Source organism: Thamnophis sirtalis, unplaced genomic scaffold (genome assembly GCF_051295495.1).
Source record: "Thamnophis sirtalis isolate CommonGarterSnake01/CBP01778 unplaced genomic scaffold, rThaSir2_p1.2 scaffold_10, whole genome shotgun sequence".
NCBI classification, from domain to species: Eukaryota; Metazoa; Chordata; class Lepidosauria; order Squamata; family Natricidae; genus Thamnophis; species Thamnophis sirtalis.
In genome coordinates this window covers 6,877,436-6,890,429 of record NW_028261390.1, presented here as the reverse complement: position 1 = coordinate 6,890,429, position 12,994 = coordinate 6,877,436, and the positions used below count along the sequence as shown (strand labels likewise).

Genomic DNA, 12,994 nt, shown 5'->3' with positions numbered 1-12,994 from the left:
CAGCGAGATCAACAGGCAGAACTTTTAATGGGTGGCTCAACTTTTCAACCTTTCGCCGACGGTTTGTCAACAGGCGTTCTTGGCCTCGGACCAACCCGAATCGTCTCTGGCGAACAATGCCAGAAACGGTTATAAATAGGATAAGGCATTGGTGTTATTCCTGCACCATTTCGAGTCCCCTTACACTGCGTAAGGGTGTATAAAGTTGTTAAGCTTTTTTTTCGCTTCCCCCCCACTTTCCTCCCAACCAGGAAATTGGACAGCTGGAAAAATACAGGAGGAAAGTATTTGGGAAGAGGGTGACACAATCCGCCTGTAACAATCCATAAGCGAGGCACAGTAACGTCACAACACCCTCATCTGGAGGCAGGCAAAGGTGGGTGACTATATCCTTTTTAATGGGCTAGTCATAACTGCATGGTAGCTACAGATAGCCCTTCACTTACAACCATTCTTTTAGCGAATATTCAGAGTTACGACGGCACTGAAAAAAAAGTGACTGTTACAATTGACACGGCAATCCCCGCGGTCATGGGGTCAAAATTTGGGGGCTCGGCAACCAGCATAGACAGTCGGTGCACAATTATTAGGCCAGTGAGTATTTTGACCTTATCGTCATTTTAATGTGTATTTTCCACCTGCATAAACTTGAATGCCGACTGGATATATGCGAATACGTTAGGAATATAATCTAACGGTTGGGTTGGCAATATATAAATCATATAGCTATGCTGTACCTGTTTCTTTAAATCATGCTGTAAAATGTGACTGGCTGCTGTTTTCCTCAATCGGCCATAAGAGGGAGCCAGAGTGACTGCTAGCTCTCTGTTTGTTAGATGCTGGGCTGATCTGATCTGAGTGTTTTGGAAGCTGGCTGTTAGAAAGTGCTGTGAGCTATTGTAAGTTTTGCAGCTGCTAGCAAACTTTCAGTACCACACTGTTTGTATGATTATGGAGTATGTTATTTGGATTATCCCTTAACTGAAAGACATTGATGACTGACTGTCGTATCTGTGTATGACTTGGACTGTTTGATGGACTCTGATATCTCTATTTCCACGAAAGTAAAAGCCTATTTAAACTGCAGTGTCTCTGTATGCTGGTTTGTGTGTTCTCCAACACAACTCTCACAACGCTTCTCTGAACGCACTTGCTCTCCCAATGGGGAGCTTACCTAACAGTATAGGCGATGTGTAGTTGTGTAAAGAGGGAGGGGTTGGCCTAAGGAGATCGATACCCTATATCAGAGGTGTCAAACTCGATTGAGTGTGGCCTTGACACGGGACTTGTGTCCGGGGGAACCTGTGGTGGCCAAGGGCTAAGGAAGGACGTCCCTGAGGCCCACGCCACCTTCCCTGTGCCCCATTTTCGGCCTGGGTGGCCTCCTGCAACCCTCTGCCAGCAAAAAGGCAGCTGGGGTGGGCATGAATGCCCCCCCGAGCTCCATTTTCACTAGCAGAGGGCTGCAGGAGGCTGTCGCGGCCAAAAATGGGGTGTGTGGTCCCCCATCTCCATTTTCATTAGCAGAGGCACCGTGTGCCAGATCTAAGCACCCTGCGTGCCGAATCCGGCCACGGGCCTTGAGTTTGACACCCTTGCCCTATATCAAGGCGTGCATAATAATTCTGCACACTAAGAGTTGCCCAATAATTGTACACGCATATTCTCCTAAGAAAGCCAAAACCTCACTTTTTACTTTCTTAAATATTCAGGTATGGGGTTTGTTAACATTTTTGGAATGCCCGAGAGCCCTGAAGGGGCTCAGTAATAAAACGAGTCCTCAAGCATACGACTTGCCTAATAATTGTGCACCTTGTGTATTTACGAGGGTTGCAGGCTCTTGTGATTGCCATTTGCAACCTTCCCAGCTGGCTTCCAAACAAGTAAAAATCACAGACTCATTTAACAATCACATTCACTTAACACAGTGTTTCTCAACCTTGGCTACTTGAAGATGTCCGGACTTCAACTCCCAGAATTCCCCAGCCAGCGAATGCTGGCTGGGGAATTCTGGGAGTTGAAGTCCGGACATCTTCAAGTTGCCAAGGTTGAGAAACACTGACTTAACAGTTGCAGCGATTCACTTAAGAGCTAGGGCAAGAGATTGGTAGAATAGGGCACAATTCATTTAACAACCGCCTTGTTTAGTGAGGGACATTCTGGTTTCCATGTTGGTTGTAAGTGGAGGACCACCTGTATAGGTAGTCCTCAACTTATGACCACAACCGAACCTAAAATTTATGTGGCTGAGAAATGTCTTCAGTGACTTTTGCCCCCGTCTTACCTTTCTTGCCTTAGCAGTTGCTAAGCGAATCACTGCAATTGTTAGTCACCTGGTTGTTAAGTGAATCTGGCCTCCTCATTTGACTTTCCTTGTCAGAACGTCGCAAAAAGGAGGATCCCAACTGTCATAATCGTGAGTCAGTTGCCAATATAAATCACGTGGCCACGGGGAATGCTACCACAGTCGTAAGTGTGAAACGTGGTCGTAAGTAACTTTTCCCCAGTGCCGTCGTTCCTTCGGTCACTAAACGAACTGGTTGTAAAGTCGAGGGCTACTTGTGTTGGCAAATCTGATTGGTTGGCTACAAAACGTGGCCCTCACTCATTTTGTGCACAAACATTATTATTATTTTTAAAAAAAGAGACATCATCATTCCAGAACATTCTGTACCAACAAGGGGAGATTCATGATAATGAAGACACATTTTTTTTCTCATGCTATCTCATTTTAAACTGTCACATGCATCACCCCGGGGATAACTCTGAAATAGCAGCAAACATCTCGGTTTGAAATGGTCTATGGAGGTTGATGAAACTCTGAAGCAGAGGCCTTCAAACTTGGCAACTTTCAAGACTTGTGGACTTCAACTCCCAGAATTCTCCAGCTGGCTTGTGGACTTCAACTCCCAGAATTCTCCAGCTGGCTGGAGAAGAATTCTGGGAGTTGAAGTCCACAAGTCTTAAAGTTGCCAAGCTTGAAGGCCTCTGCTTTAAAGTCTGAAGGTCCTTCAACTTTGCAAGCATAAAAGCTTCGGTGATTTCAGAATCAATCACAAACCTTTTCATGCCTGCAGAGGCTTATCACGGTTTGAAGATGGTTGATTTTTCCTCTTTGCAAAGAATTAATTTCTGAGGAGACTAGAATTCAAGATCGGGACTTAAGTGGTTATTTATTGGAAAACATTTTTTTTTTTTTTAGCATGGAAAACCTTTGCAAAATAACGTGACTTTCCCTGGTATGTGTGGTGCCCTTCATCTTGTAGTCCATGAACAGGGTCCATCTTTTGCATTGGGCCTCCAGGCCTGCCACATTCACTGCTGTGAGAAAACGGGAGAGGGGGGGGATTATATGGCGTACAGATATATAGTCAAAATAACATTCCTTTCTCAGAGAGTCAAGGACACCTTGCCCTGCGCCTGGAAGGGTGTGACTGGGAGGCATCTCCAATTGGGACGGTGCTTGATTAGACCATGTGATGGAGATATGGGTGAGGGCAACTTTCACTTGGGTGGGGAAAATCTGGAAGCTTTCAGATTCGGGTTTCCCCAGATGTGCCAATATGACATCTCTAATAAAATGGAACTTTGAGGAACGTCAAGCCTGGGAGTCTTCTTTCGTTTGGGGGGCGGGGTGTTACTTGGAACCCCGACAAACATTAGTTAGTTGAATATTAAATTGCTTCAAGGATCAGGGCTCGGTTTTCTCCAAGTAGGGTGTGTGCCAAAGGCTGACTCAGACCCTACTTAAGATTTAAGACATAGATCCTCAAATTTTGGAAAACCACCATCTCCGAAAAAGAGACTTGTGTGAAAGTGATGAAATTTAATTTCTTTTACTGCCGGTTCTGTGGGCGTGGCTTGGTGGGCTTGGTAGGCGTGGCAGGGGAAGGATACTGCAAAATCTCCATTCCCACCCCACTCTGGGGCCAACCAGAGGTGGCATTTGCCGGTTCTCTGAACTACTCAAAATTTCCGCTACCGGTTCTCCGAAATATTCATAATTTCCGCTACCGGTTTTCCGAACTACTCAAAATTTCTGCTACCGGTTCTCCAAAATATTCATAATTTCCGCTACCGGTTCTCTGAACTACTCAAAATTTCCGCTACCGGTTCTCCGAAATATTCATAATTTCCGCTACTGGTTTTCCGAACTACTCAAAATTTCTGCTACCGGTTCTCCGAACTACTCAAAATTTCTGCTACCGGTTCTCCGAACTACTCAAAATTTCTGCTACCGGTTCTCCAAACTATTCAAAATTTCCGCTACCGGTTCTCCAGAACCTGTCAGAACCTGCTGAATTTCATCTTGGACCGGCTCGGGCAAACTGATTGTTGTAGTATGTAACACCCACCTCTGGTCAAGACACATCCCACCTCCAACTCATGGCCTGAGACTGCTCCCTTTGGACTCGGGAAAAACTATATGGAGTCCAGCAACTTCAGCTCAGCTGCTGTTCCAGAAGAAATACAGAAAGACAAATTTCTACGTTAGCTCTAAGAAAGGAGGAGCTTCAATTTCCAGAATTCCCCAGCCGGCCATGCTGGCTGCAGAATTCCAAGGGTTGAAATCCACAAGTCTCAAAATGGCCAAAGTTGGACACCCTGCCCTAGGATGAGTAATTTTCTGTTGTTAGGATTCCTGACTTGTTGCACCTCCTCCTGTGTGAAGCTACCAAGAGCTAAACCAACATTTCTCAATGGTTTCTCAATGCCGTAAGAGACAGTGCTACTATTTACTCCCGGAAGTTACTGTTCTTCTGCCCCCCCGCCCCCAAATGCCACTCTCAAGACAGGATGGCACAAAAATGTTGGATGAATTTGGGGAGCCAAAGCTCCTAGCTTTAAAAACAAGGGTAACCAACTTTGGCAACTTTAAAGACTTGTGGGCTTCAACTCCCAGAATTCTGCAGCCAAGAGGCTAGCAGAGGAATTCTGGGAGTTGAAAGTCTATTAAGAGCCGAGGTGGCACAGTGGTTAAATGCAGCACTGCAGGCTACTTCAGCTGACTGCAGTTCTGCAGTTCGGCTGTTCAAATCTCACCGGCTCAGGGTTGACTCAGCCTTCCATCCTTCCGAGGTGGGTAAAATGAGGACCCAGATTGTTGTTGGGGGCAATATGCTGACTCTGTAAACCGCTTAGAGAGGGCTGAAAGCCCTATGAAGCGGTATATAAGTCTAACTGCTATTGCTATTAAGTTGCCAAGCTTGGAGATCCTTGTTTTAGAAGGCCCTTCTCTAACCTCCCTGCCTCTGGACTTCAATTCCAAGAATTCCTCTGTGGTCATAACCATTTCTAAGAGTTCTGGAAATTAAATGTCACATCCTTGAAAGGTGCCTGATCTGTTCAACTCCAATGTTCTCACAAAGCTCCATGGGTGTAATTTGATTTAATTATTCCGGCCAGAGCATTGTGGTTCCCAAGGAACAAATCCCAGTTCATAAGGAACAACTGGCTAAGCTACGAAATGTGAGGATTATTATTACAAGTACTGCTCAAAACCAGATCTTCCTTCCTCTTCAAAAGCACCTTTCTTGACAAACCGCTGTGGTCCCATAAAAGCTGTTAATTATATGTTCCTCAGCGAGGTACAAAGGGTATCGAGGCTGTGGAGTTGCCAAAAAATGAGCCATCAAAGCTCTTGGTTCATCTCCTTCTGCAGGAAAACTTGTAAACTTAGCAGAAGTTCAATGAGAGACTTTTTCCGGCCAAGAACTAAACTGGGCTAGAGTGGACCTGAGTAAATCCCTAAATCCAGATTGGACATCCAGTACAAGGCATGGCTCATGTGGTTTAAACCAGTGGTCATCAACTGGCGGCCTGCAGAAAAATTATTTGCGCTTTTTATATTGCACTAAATACTATTTATTTATTTTTTAAAATTCTTTTTAGTGGTCCTCCGAGATTTAAAATTAGGAATTTGGTGGTCCCCGAGGTCCAAAATGGTTGGTGACCCCTGGGTTTAAACCAGTGTTTCTCCACCATTGAGAACTTTTTTTTAATGTGTGTGGACTTCAACTCCCAGAATTCCTCACGCTGGCTGGGGAATTCTGGGAGTCGAAGTCCAACACACCTTAAAAGTTTCGCAAAGTTGAGAAAACACTGGTTGAAATGATGCAAAATTGGGGCCTGCCCTATTACAGGCGCTCATGCTGCCTATGTGGTGGATTTATTTATTTCAGGGAGTCTCCAAATCTGACAACTTTAATACTTGTGGATATGCTGGCTGAAGAATTCTGGGAGTTGAAGTCCACAAGTCTTAAAGTTGCCATGTTTGGCGACTCCCAACTTATTTCGTGGTCATCGCCAATTTGCAATTGTTCAATATTGCTTGATATCGATAAAATGGAACGATTATCTATCATCTGTCCGTGTCTGTGTCCCACTGGCTGGGAGTTCTGAATTGTGGAGAAAGACTAATTTTGCGAACGATCGATTGGGTAATTCACATAGTGCTAAGCTGTAACACAGTTGGCTTGATTTTGGGTTAACGCATCTGTCAACCTAGCTAGCCATTGATTGGTAAACCAGGGATTTTAACTTTGGTTTGTAGCATGAGCTTAGCCAATAGCGCTTTGTACTACAAAGAATGATGGAACAAGCAAGGCATTCATGATGGATGGATCAGATCATTGATGAAGCGATGGAATGACCTCTTATGAAAGGATTGGAGCAGCAGCGCATCGAATCTGGACATGGAGCAGGTAGACATGAAGGTAGCACCAGATGGAAGCATTTCATCATTTGAGTTGTATGGTCCATTTTTTTTTTAAAAAAAAGAAGCAAGACAGGTGCAAATTTAGTTCCTCCGTCTTAAGTTACAGGTTTTGGTGAGCTACGGGTGTAAAATAAAATCAAACAATTTGGCCACCGTGATAGGGATGGGAGACACGTGTATACCATCCCGATAGACCTGAGAACGTCCCAATTATGGGTATGTGGGGTCCATGCCAATCGTGGCACGACAAAACCGCGCTCGATTAAAGCGCGCCCGATTAAAGCGCGTCGCTGACGTCATCAACAGGGCGACAACAGCGAGCGCGGAGAAAGAAGGGCGCTTTAAATAGCGCTTTGAAAGCAAGCCGATTCAAGTTAAGGTAAGGGTTAGGTTTAGGTTTAGGTTAAGGGTTAGGTTAAGGGTTAGGATTAGGTTTAGCGTTAGGTTAAGGGTTAGGTTTAGGTTTAGGTTTAGTGTTAGGTTTAGGGGGGTTAGGTTTAGGTTTAGGGGTTAATTTTGGGCTTAGCGTTTACAGCGTGCTTTTTTCGTCGCGCTGTGATGACGTCAGCTATGCGGTTTCGTCGAGCGCCCTTTAGCCGAACGCGGTTTTGTGGTGGAACCCATGCCAATGACATCGGATGCATCATCATCGTGCCAAAAGAAGCGTAGTATGTAATCAATGTCATCATTTATAGTAGCTTCTACTGGATGCGTCTGATGCCAGCGGTATCTCCGTACTGATAACAGGACATATTTGTAACTCGGGGTGCAACTGTGGGGTCCTTGGTGCTCTCTGGGCTTCTCTGTTTTCCCGCAGACGTTTCATTGCCCAACTAGGTAACGTCATCTGTGCTAAAAGGAGTGGGTTTGTTCTCGGTTTATATACAAATATGTAAACCCTCTTGGTATAACATTCACAGAGTGAACGACGGCATACAAGGGAGTCGAGGTGGCGCAGTGGTTAAATGCAGCACTGCAGGCTACTTCAGCTGACTGCAGTTCTGCAGTTCGGCTGTTCAAATCTCAGCGGCTCAAGGTTGACTCAGCCTTCCATCCTTCCGAGGTGGGTAAAATGAGGACCCGGATTGTTGTTGGGGGGCAATATGCTGACTCTGTAAACCGCTTAGAGAGGGCTGAAAGCCCTATGAAGCGGTATATAAGTCTAACTGCTATTGCTATTGCTATATAAACTGAGAGTAAACCCCATTCTTAACCAGCATTGATGATGTTACATAGTTTGGTAATGAAACGTTTGCAAGCAAGCAAGCACAGAGGACCCCAAAAGCGACTCTCTGTATTTGGCCAAATGTTGAACTTGCATATTTTTAGCCATCTTGGGAAAAATACATCAACCAGGTTCACATGTTACAGTACACCTTAATGTAATCCGTTATTGGCCTTCGGTATTGCATAAATCTAACCCCCTGTGGTTTATAAACCATAGCTTGTAGCATGATTACATATGGAGCTGTGGTTGCTGTGGTTTAGCAAGCCACCCGGGGTTAAATAAACCATGGTTTAATGCAGTGTGCAGACCCAAACAAGGGAGAATCTGTTTTTTTTAAAGAAAGAAAAATGAGAGACTAACTGCTTTATAACATCGAGACTCTTCTTACATAGGTGCTATAAAAATAAAAGTATCCAGGATTAACGCTCTTAAAATATATTCCAATTTTCTCTCTCTCTCTTTTTAAAAGTCATTTTACTTCAGTGAAACTACACATTCTGAAACAGAGTCAGGGATCCTGTTTTCTGCTCACAGACCTCAATAAAGGAGGGCGTTGCCTCCTCTTTCTTTCTCATTCTTTCTTTTTACACTCCTTGCCATTTTAAAAACTTTTCCCCTCCACCTGGTTTTTGAGGTCCAAAAGTCCTTAAAAAGGGCAGGCAGGAAGAATTGAGGTGGAGGTGAAAGATTTCCAAGGGGAGGGGGGGCAGAATTCCTCCCTCCCCCACAGATCATTTAGTAGGAATATTTGTTTTATCATCCTCATCTTCATCGTGTTTTCTTTTTTTTATTACAGTCATAGCCCAACATAAAGCTTTCAGCAACAGATGCCGCTTTATAGAGATTATCGCATACATCCCTTGAATCCATCTAAAGCAGGGCTCTCCAAAATGGCTTTAAAGACTTGTGGACTTCAACTCCCAGAATTCTGCATCCAGGATCACTGACGGGAGGGATTCTGGGAATTTGGAAGCCCCCACCAGTCTTAAAGCTGCCAGGTTCGGGAGACCCCTGAACTAGGTTTCCCAACCGTGGCCACTTTCAAGACACGTGGACTTCAACTCCTTTGCTGGCTGGGGGAATTCTGGGAGTTGAAGTCCACGCGTCTTTAAAGGGGGCCAACGTTGGGAAACCCTGAAATCTAAAGTGGCGTAGAGCCTTGTAGAGAGAGGGCTCCGAGCGCATACAAAATATAGAAAATCGGAAAATGACTTCCCGGCTGGAATAAATTAGGAAGAAATCCTTCGGATTGAACTAAGAAGAAGAAGTGGGGGGGGGGGGGGGAGGAAATCCCGTTGGCTGTGTGACTGTCAACTTCATCCGTCCAACGCTTGTGCTACGTTATCTTAGTTTTGGATCGTTTTTTTACGGGCAGCTGAAGCCAAAGAGGTTAGGTGTTTAAAAACAACGGTTTTGTTTTGTTCTTTAAAAAAAATAAAACTATAAATAGAGAGAGAGATTTGAAGGAAAAAAGTTTAAAAAAAAACACCTCGAGAAATTCTCCGACCCTTTGCAGGTGGGCGCGTGTTACGACTTTTATTGTTTTGTTTTTTTCAAAGTCACGCGGGAAAATGTAGGAAGAAGCTTCTGTGTCGTGCCGACTCCTGAGTTGTATGGTTCGCACAAGTGCTGTGTTGGGTTGGGTCTCACACCGCAGTTTTTGGAAGACAGTGTTTTGCTGTGCAAAAAAAACATTCCCGAGTCCCTTATGGGTACCTTCGGCGAAGGTTCAATGGGGGGGGGGGTTCCCTCCCGCCTCATCCGCCCCGCCTGCCTGGCGCATGGTAGGCGGAGAGACACTCTAGGCATATGCATCTTGATCACCAACCTCATGGGATCCTGCTGAGCATAGAGGGGGGGGAGGAGAAAAATGGGCAGAGAGGCCTCCCCTGCGCACCAGGCTGTGCAGAGAAGCGTGAACGGATCTGCAGAACCTGGAAGTTAGTTCTCATGTTTGTAAGCGTGTAACTCCTGGCCCACGATGCCAAAATAGGGGATTCCTCATCCACCGTAAAACTGAGAGCTTCCAACTTCTTTCCTTTTGCCAACGTAGAACTGCATCGGCGTCCCATTTTTGAGCCGATCAGCACAAAGGTAAACTCATTGCGTGTCAATAGTTGTGCGCACGAGGAATCCCAATGCTTTTTCGGTCTGTTCTTTTAAGAGTCATCCACACAGCTGCTCCAAACTCTGGTGTTGCTCCTCCCTCCCCTATGTGGGGGTGGGGGAGGTGCTTCTTTTTGTTGCTGTTAAGCGCCCGCGCGCGCACACACAAACACACACACACGAATTAAAAATTAAAACCACCCCCCCCACCCTCCCCGCATTGTTGAAGTAGAATCCAAACAACCGGTTAGTAATGTAGCGTGTATGTACAAAATCTTTACAGAATTCCGTCTCGTATAGCTTTAAAAAATATAAATATTGTTCAAGACACAGCAGGGAGCTCATCTGATATTTTAATTAAGGCTTCATTATTGTAGATCCTTCATAATTTAATCTGGAGCTCGGAGAGGGTCGCTCCCCTTAACGGGCACGACTTGAACTCAGAACGGTCGGAAGTGAATGTCCTTCCTAGGTCACAAGGCATTCCTTCCTGGGTCATTTTGAACCCATTAGAAGACAGTCCTTTCTCGTGGGCTCCAGATAGATTTGCTGTGATTGCAGATAGAAGGGAAAAAATAAAGTAAAAGTATCTATGGATCTTCTCAATCATCCAGATCATGGTTGTCCCAAAGGTGCTTTTTTTTCAAAAAGGCAGCTGGACGTTGTTTTTCCTTGAATTTTGCTTCTCATCCAAGCAGCTTCTTGAGTCAGAACTGAAGAAGCTCCTCGGAGGAGAAGCGAAACCTCTTCAGGAAAAAACAAAAACAAAATCCAGCCGCCTTTTTGAAAAAGCGCCTTTGGCGGGGACAACAACAACAAAAAAAGGAACGTCGAGTCTTCGTGGCTGGTATGAATTCCCTACGTTCATTAGAAAGAGGAGAAAAACAAAAAGAAAATCCGCCTCCGATTTCGAAAGTTAAACCCTTTTTTGTCTCTGATTAAATAAATGCCAGGCGTTTGTTCGTTTTAAGGTGAGCTTCATCGGGAGGAGGTCAGAGGAAAGACGGGGTAGATCTGTTCTCGGAGTTGGTCCTCGGGATGGCGGGAGGCTCGGCGGCCATTTTGCTCTCGAGGAAGAATTCCGTGGGGAGGCTCTCCAAGAGGCACTTCAGTTGTTCCTGCCCGAGTTTGATCTTGTCGTCGAGCTCCCGCTGTTCTATAAGCAGCCCCGATTTCATCTTCACAAAGTGCTGGTAATCCTGGAGCTGATCCTCCGAGAGGTAGCTGCACAGGATGTCCAAGACCACTCGTTCTCGCCGGTCCAGGTTTTCCTTCAACTCACGGGCGTCTTCATGCTGGCTGGCTAACATCTTCCGCTTCTCGTTCAGAGACACCTGGGAGAGGAGAAGAAGAAAAGAGACAAAGGAAAGGTTCAATATGGCAGCCCTGGCAGGATGGGGGTACCTGTAGCGACCGGAGATATCCAGAACGGAAGCCCTAGGCCAGGGATAGCGAACCTTTTTCGCCTCAAGTGCCAAAAGCATGCGCACGAAAGCGATTGCGCGAACTTGCGTGCCCTCTCTCCCCCATCATTTACTGCCTCCGCTGCGCCTCCCCCCCTGCTGCCCTGCGCATGCGCACATGGCTTTCTTGGAGCCTGGGGAGGGTGAAAATGGCCTCCCCCACCCTCCCAGGAGGCCCTACAGAGACCCGTTTTCCAACTTCCGGTGGGCCCGGTAGATCCGTTTTTCGCCCTCCCCAGGCTGCAGAGGTTTTCTAGGAGACTGGGGAGGGTGAAAAACGGACCAACATGCAAACCGGAAGTCTGTTCCTGAACTTCCAGTTTGCGCGTTGGGCCGTTTTTTGCCCTCCGGAGGGTTTAGGGAAGCCTCCGGAGGACAAAAAACAGACAAAAATCAAGGCAGAGCTGACAGGACAACGCCTAACATGCCCTCAGAAATGGCTCCACGTACCACCTGTAGCACCTGTGCAGTGGTGGGTTCCAGATCCTGTTGCAACCGGTCCATGCAGCGCGTGCATGTGTCTCACCGGCCAGCGATGCCTGTGCGACGCTCCAGCTGCTCGGCGGAGCATTGCACATGCGCTGTACGCACCATGCGCATAAGCACCAAAGAGCTTAGAGGACAGGTAAGGAGCTTGGGTGGGTGGACAGGCGGGCCCTCTGGAGCACCGTACCGGAACGGTTCCCGGTGCTCCGGGCAGGCTCCGGTACACCCGACCCAGGGCGTACCGCCTGTAACCCACCACTGCTCGTCTGCCATAGGTTCACCATCACGGCCCTATGCTTTTATGGCCCGCCAATGGACCTGGCAAAAGACTCGGACAGTGAGGAGGATTGGGGGGGGGGGGCGGAACATGGGCAGTGGTGAAAAATCTAATTTTTTTTGCCCACTGGTTCTGTGGGCGTGGCTTGGCGGGGTGTATGTGTGTCATGTGACTGGGTGGGTGTGGCCAACTTTCTTTCAATTTTTAAAGCATTTCCCCCCCTGCTGGTTCAGGTGAATAGGCAAGGAAAAAATGCTTTAAAAAGAAAAAAGAGAGAGCTTCCCACAATCGCCCAGCTCACACCTTTTTTTTTCTTCTTTTACTACCGGTTCACAGAACCAGGAGCAACTGTCCCTAGCAGTTTGGCCGAACCCGGATGAACCAGGAGGATTTCACCCCTGAAAATGGGCCAGTCCTGGAGTCTGGGGAAGGCTCTGATGAGGGCTCTGCGTCAGAGGCAGAGAGTGGGCCAGAGCCGTCTAGCAGTTATCAGCTGGCATCAGAATCAGACATCAGTGGGGCAGAAGAACAGCTGGAGCCTGTTCCCAGTGTGCGCATGCGCAGAGCTGCCAGGAGAAGGGAACAGCTAAGGAACAAGGGCCGACTCGGGAGTAAAGCCACAGGTGGATGGTGAATGGCCCCTCCCATAGGGAATAAAAGAGGAGCGAAAGGGGAGTGGAGTTTGCAGGAGACAATTAGTTCAATTCATTAGACTG

At 46.6% G+C, this 12,994-nt stretch overlaps 1 protein-coding gene across 1 annotated transcript in view; it reads right to left on the bottom strand.

The window, feature by feature from the left end:
- Positions 1 to 10,748: 10,748 nt before the first annotated feature.
- The window catches only part of SHROOM3 (shroom family member 3), a 214,306-nt gene continuing 212,060 nt past the window's right edge, over positions 10,749 to 12,994 (bottom strand). Inside the window, 1 exon segment of the mRNA XM_087723987.1 lies at positions 10,749 to 11,386. Within this exon segment, the coding sequence (XP_087580113.1) occupies positions 11,045 to 11,386 (342 nt within the window). The 3' untranslated portion in view covers positions 10,749 to 11,044.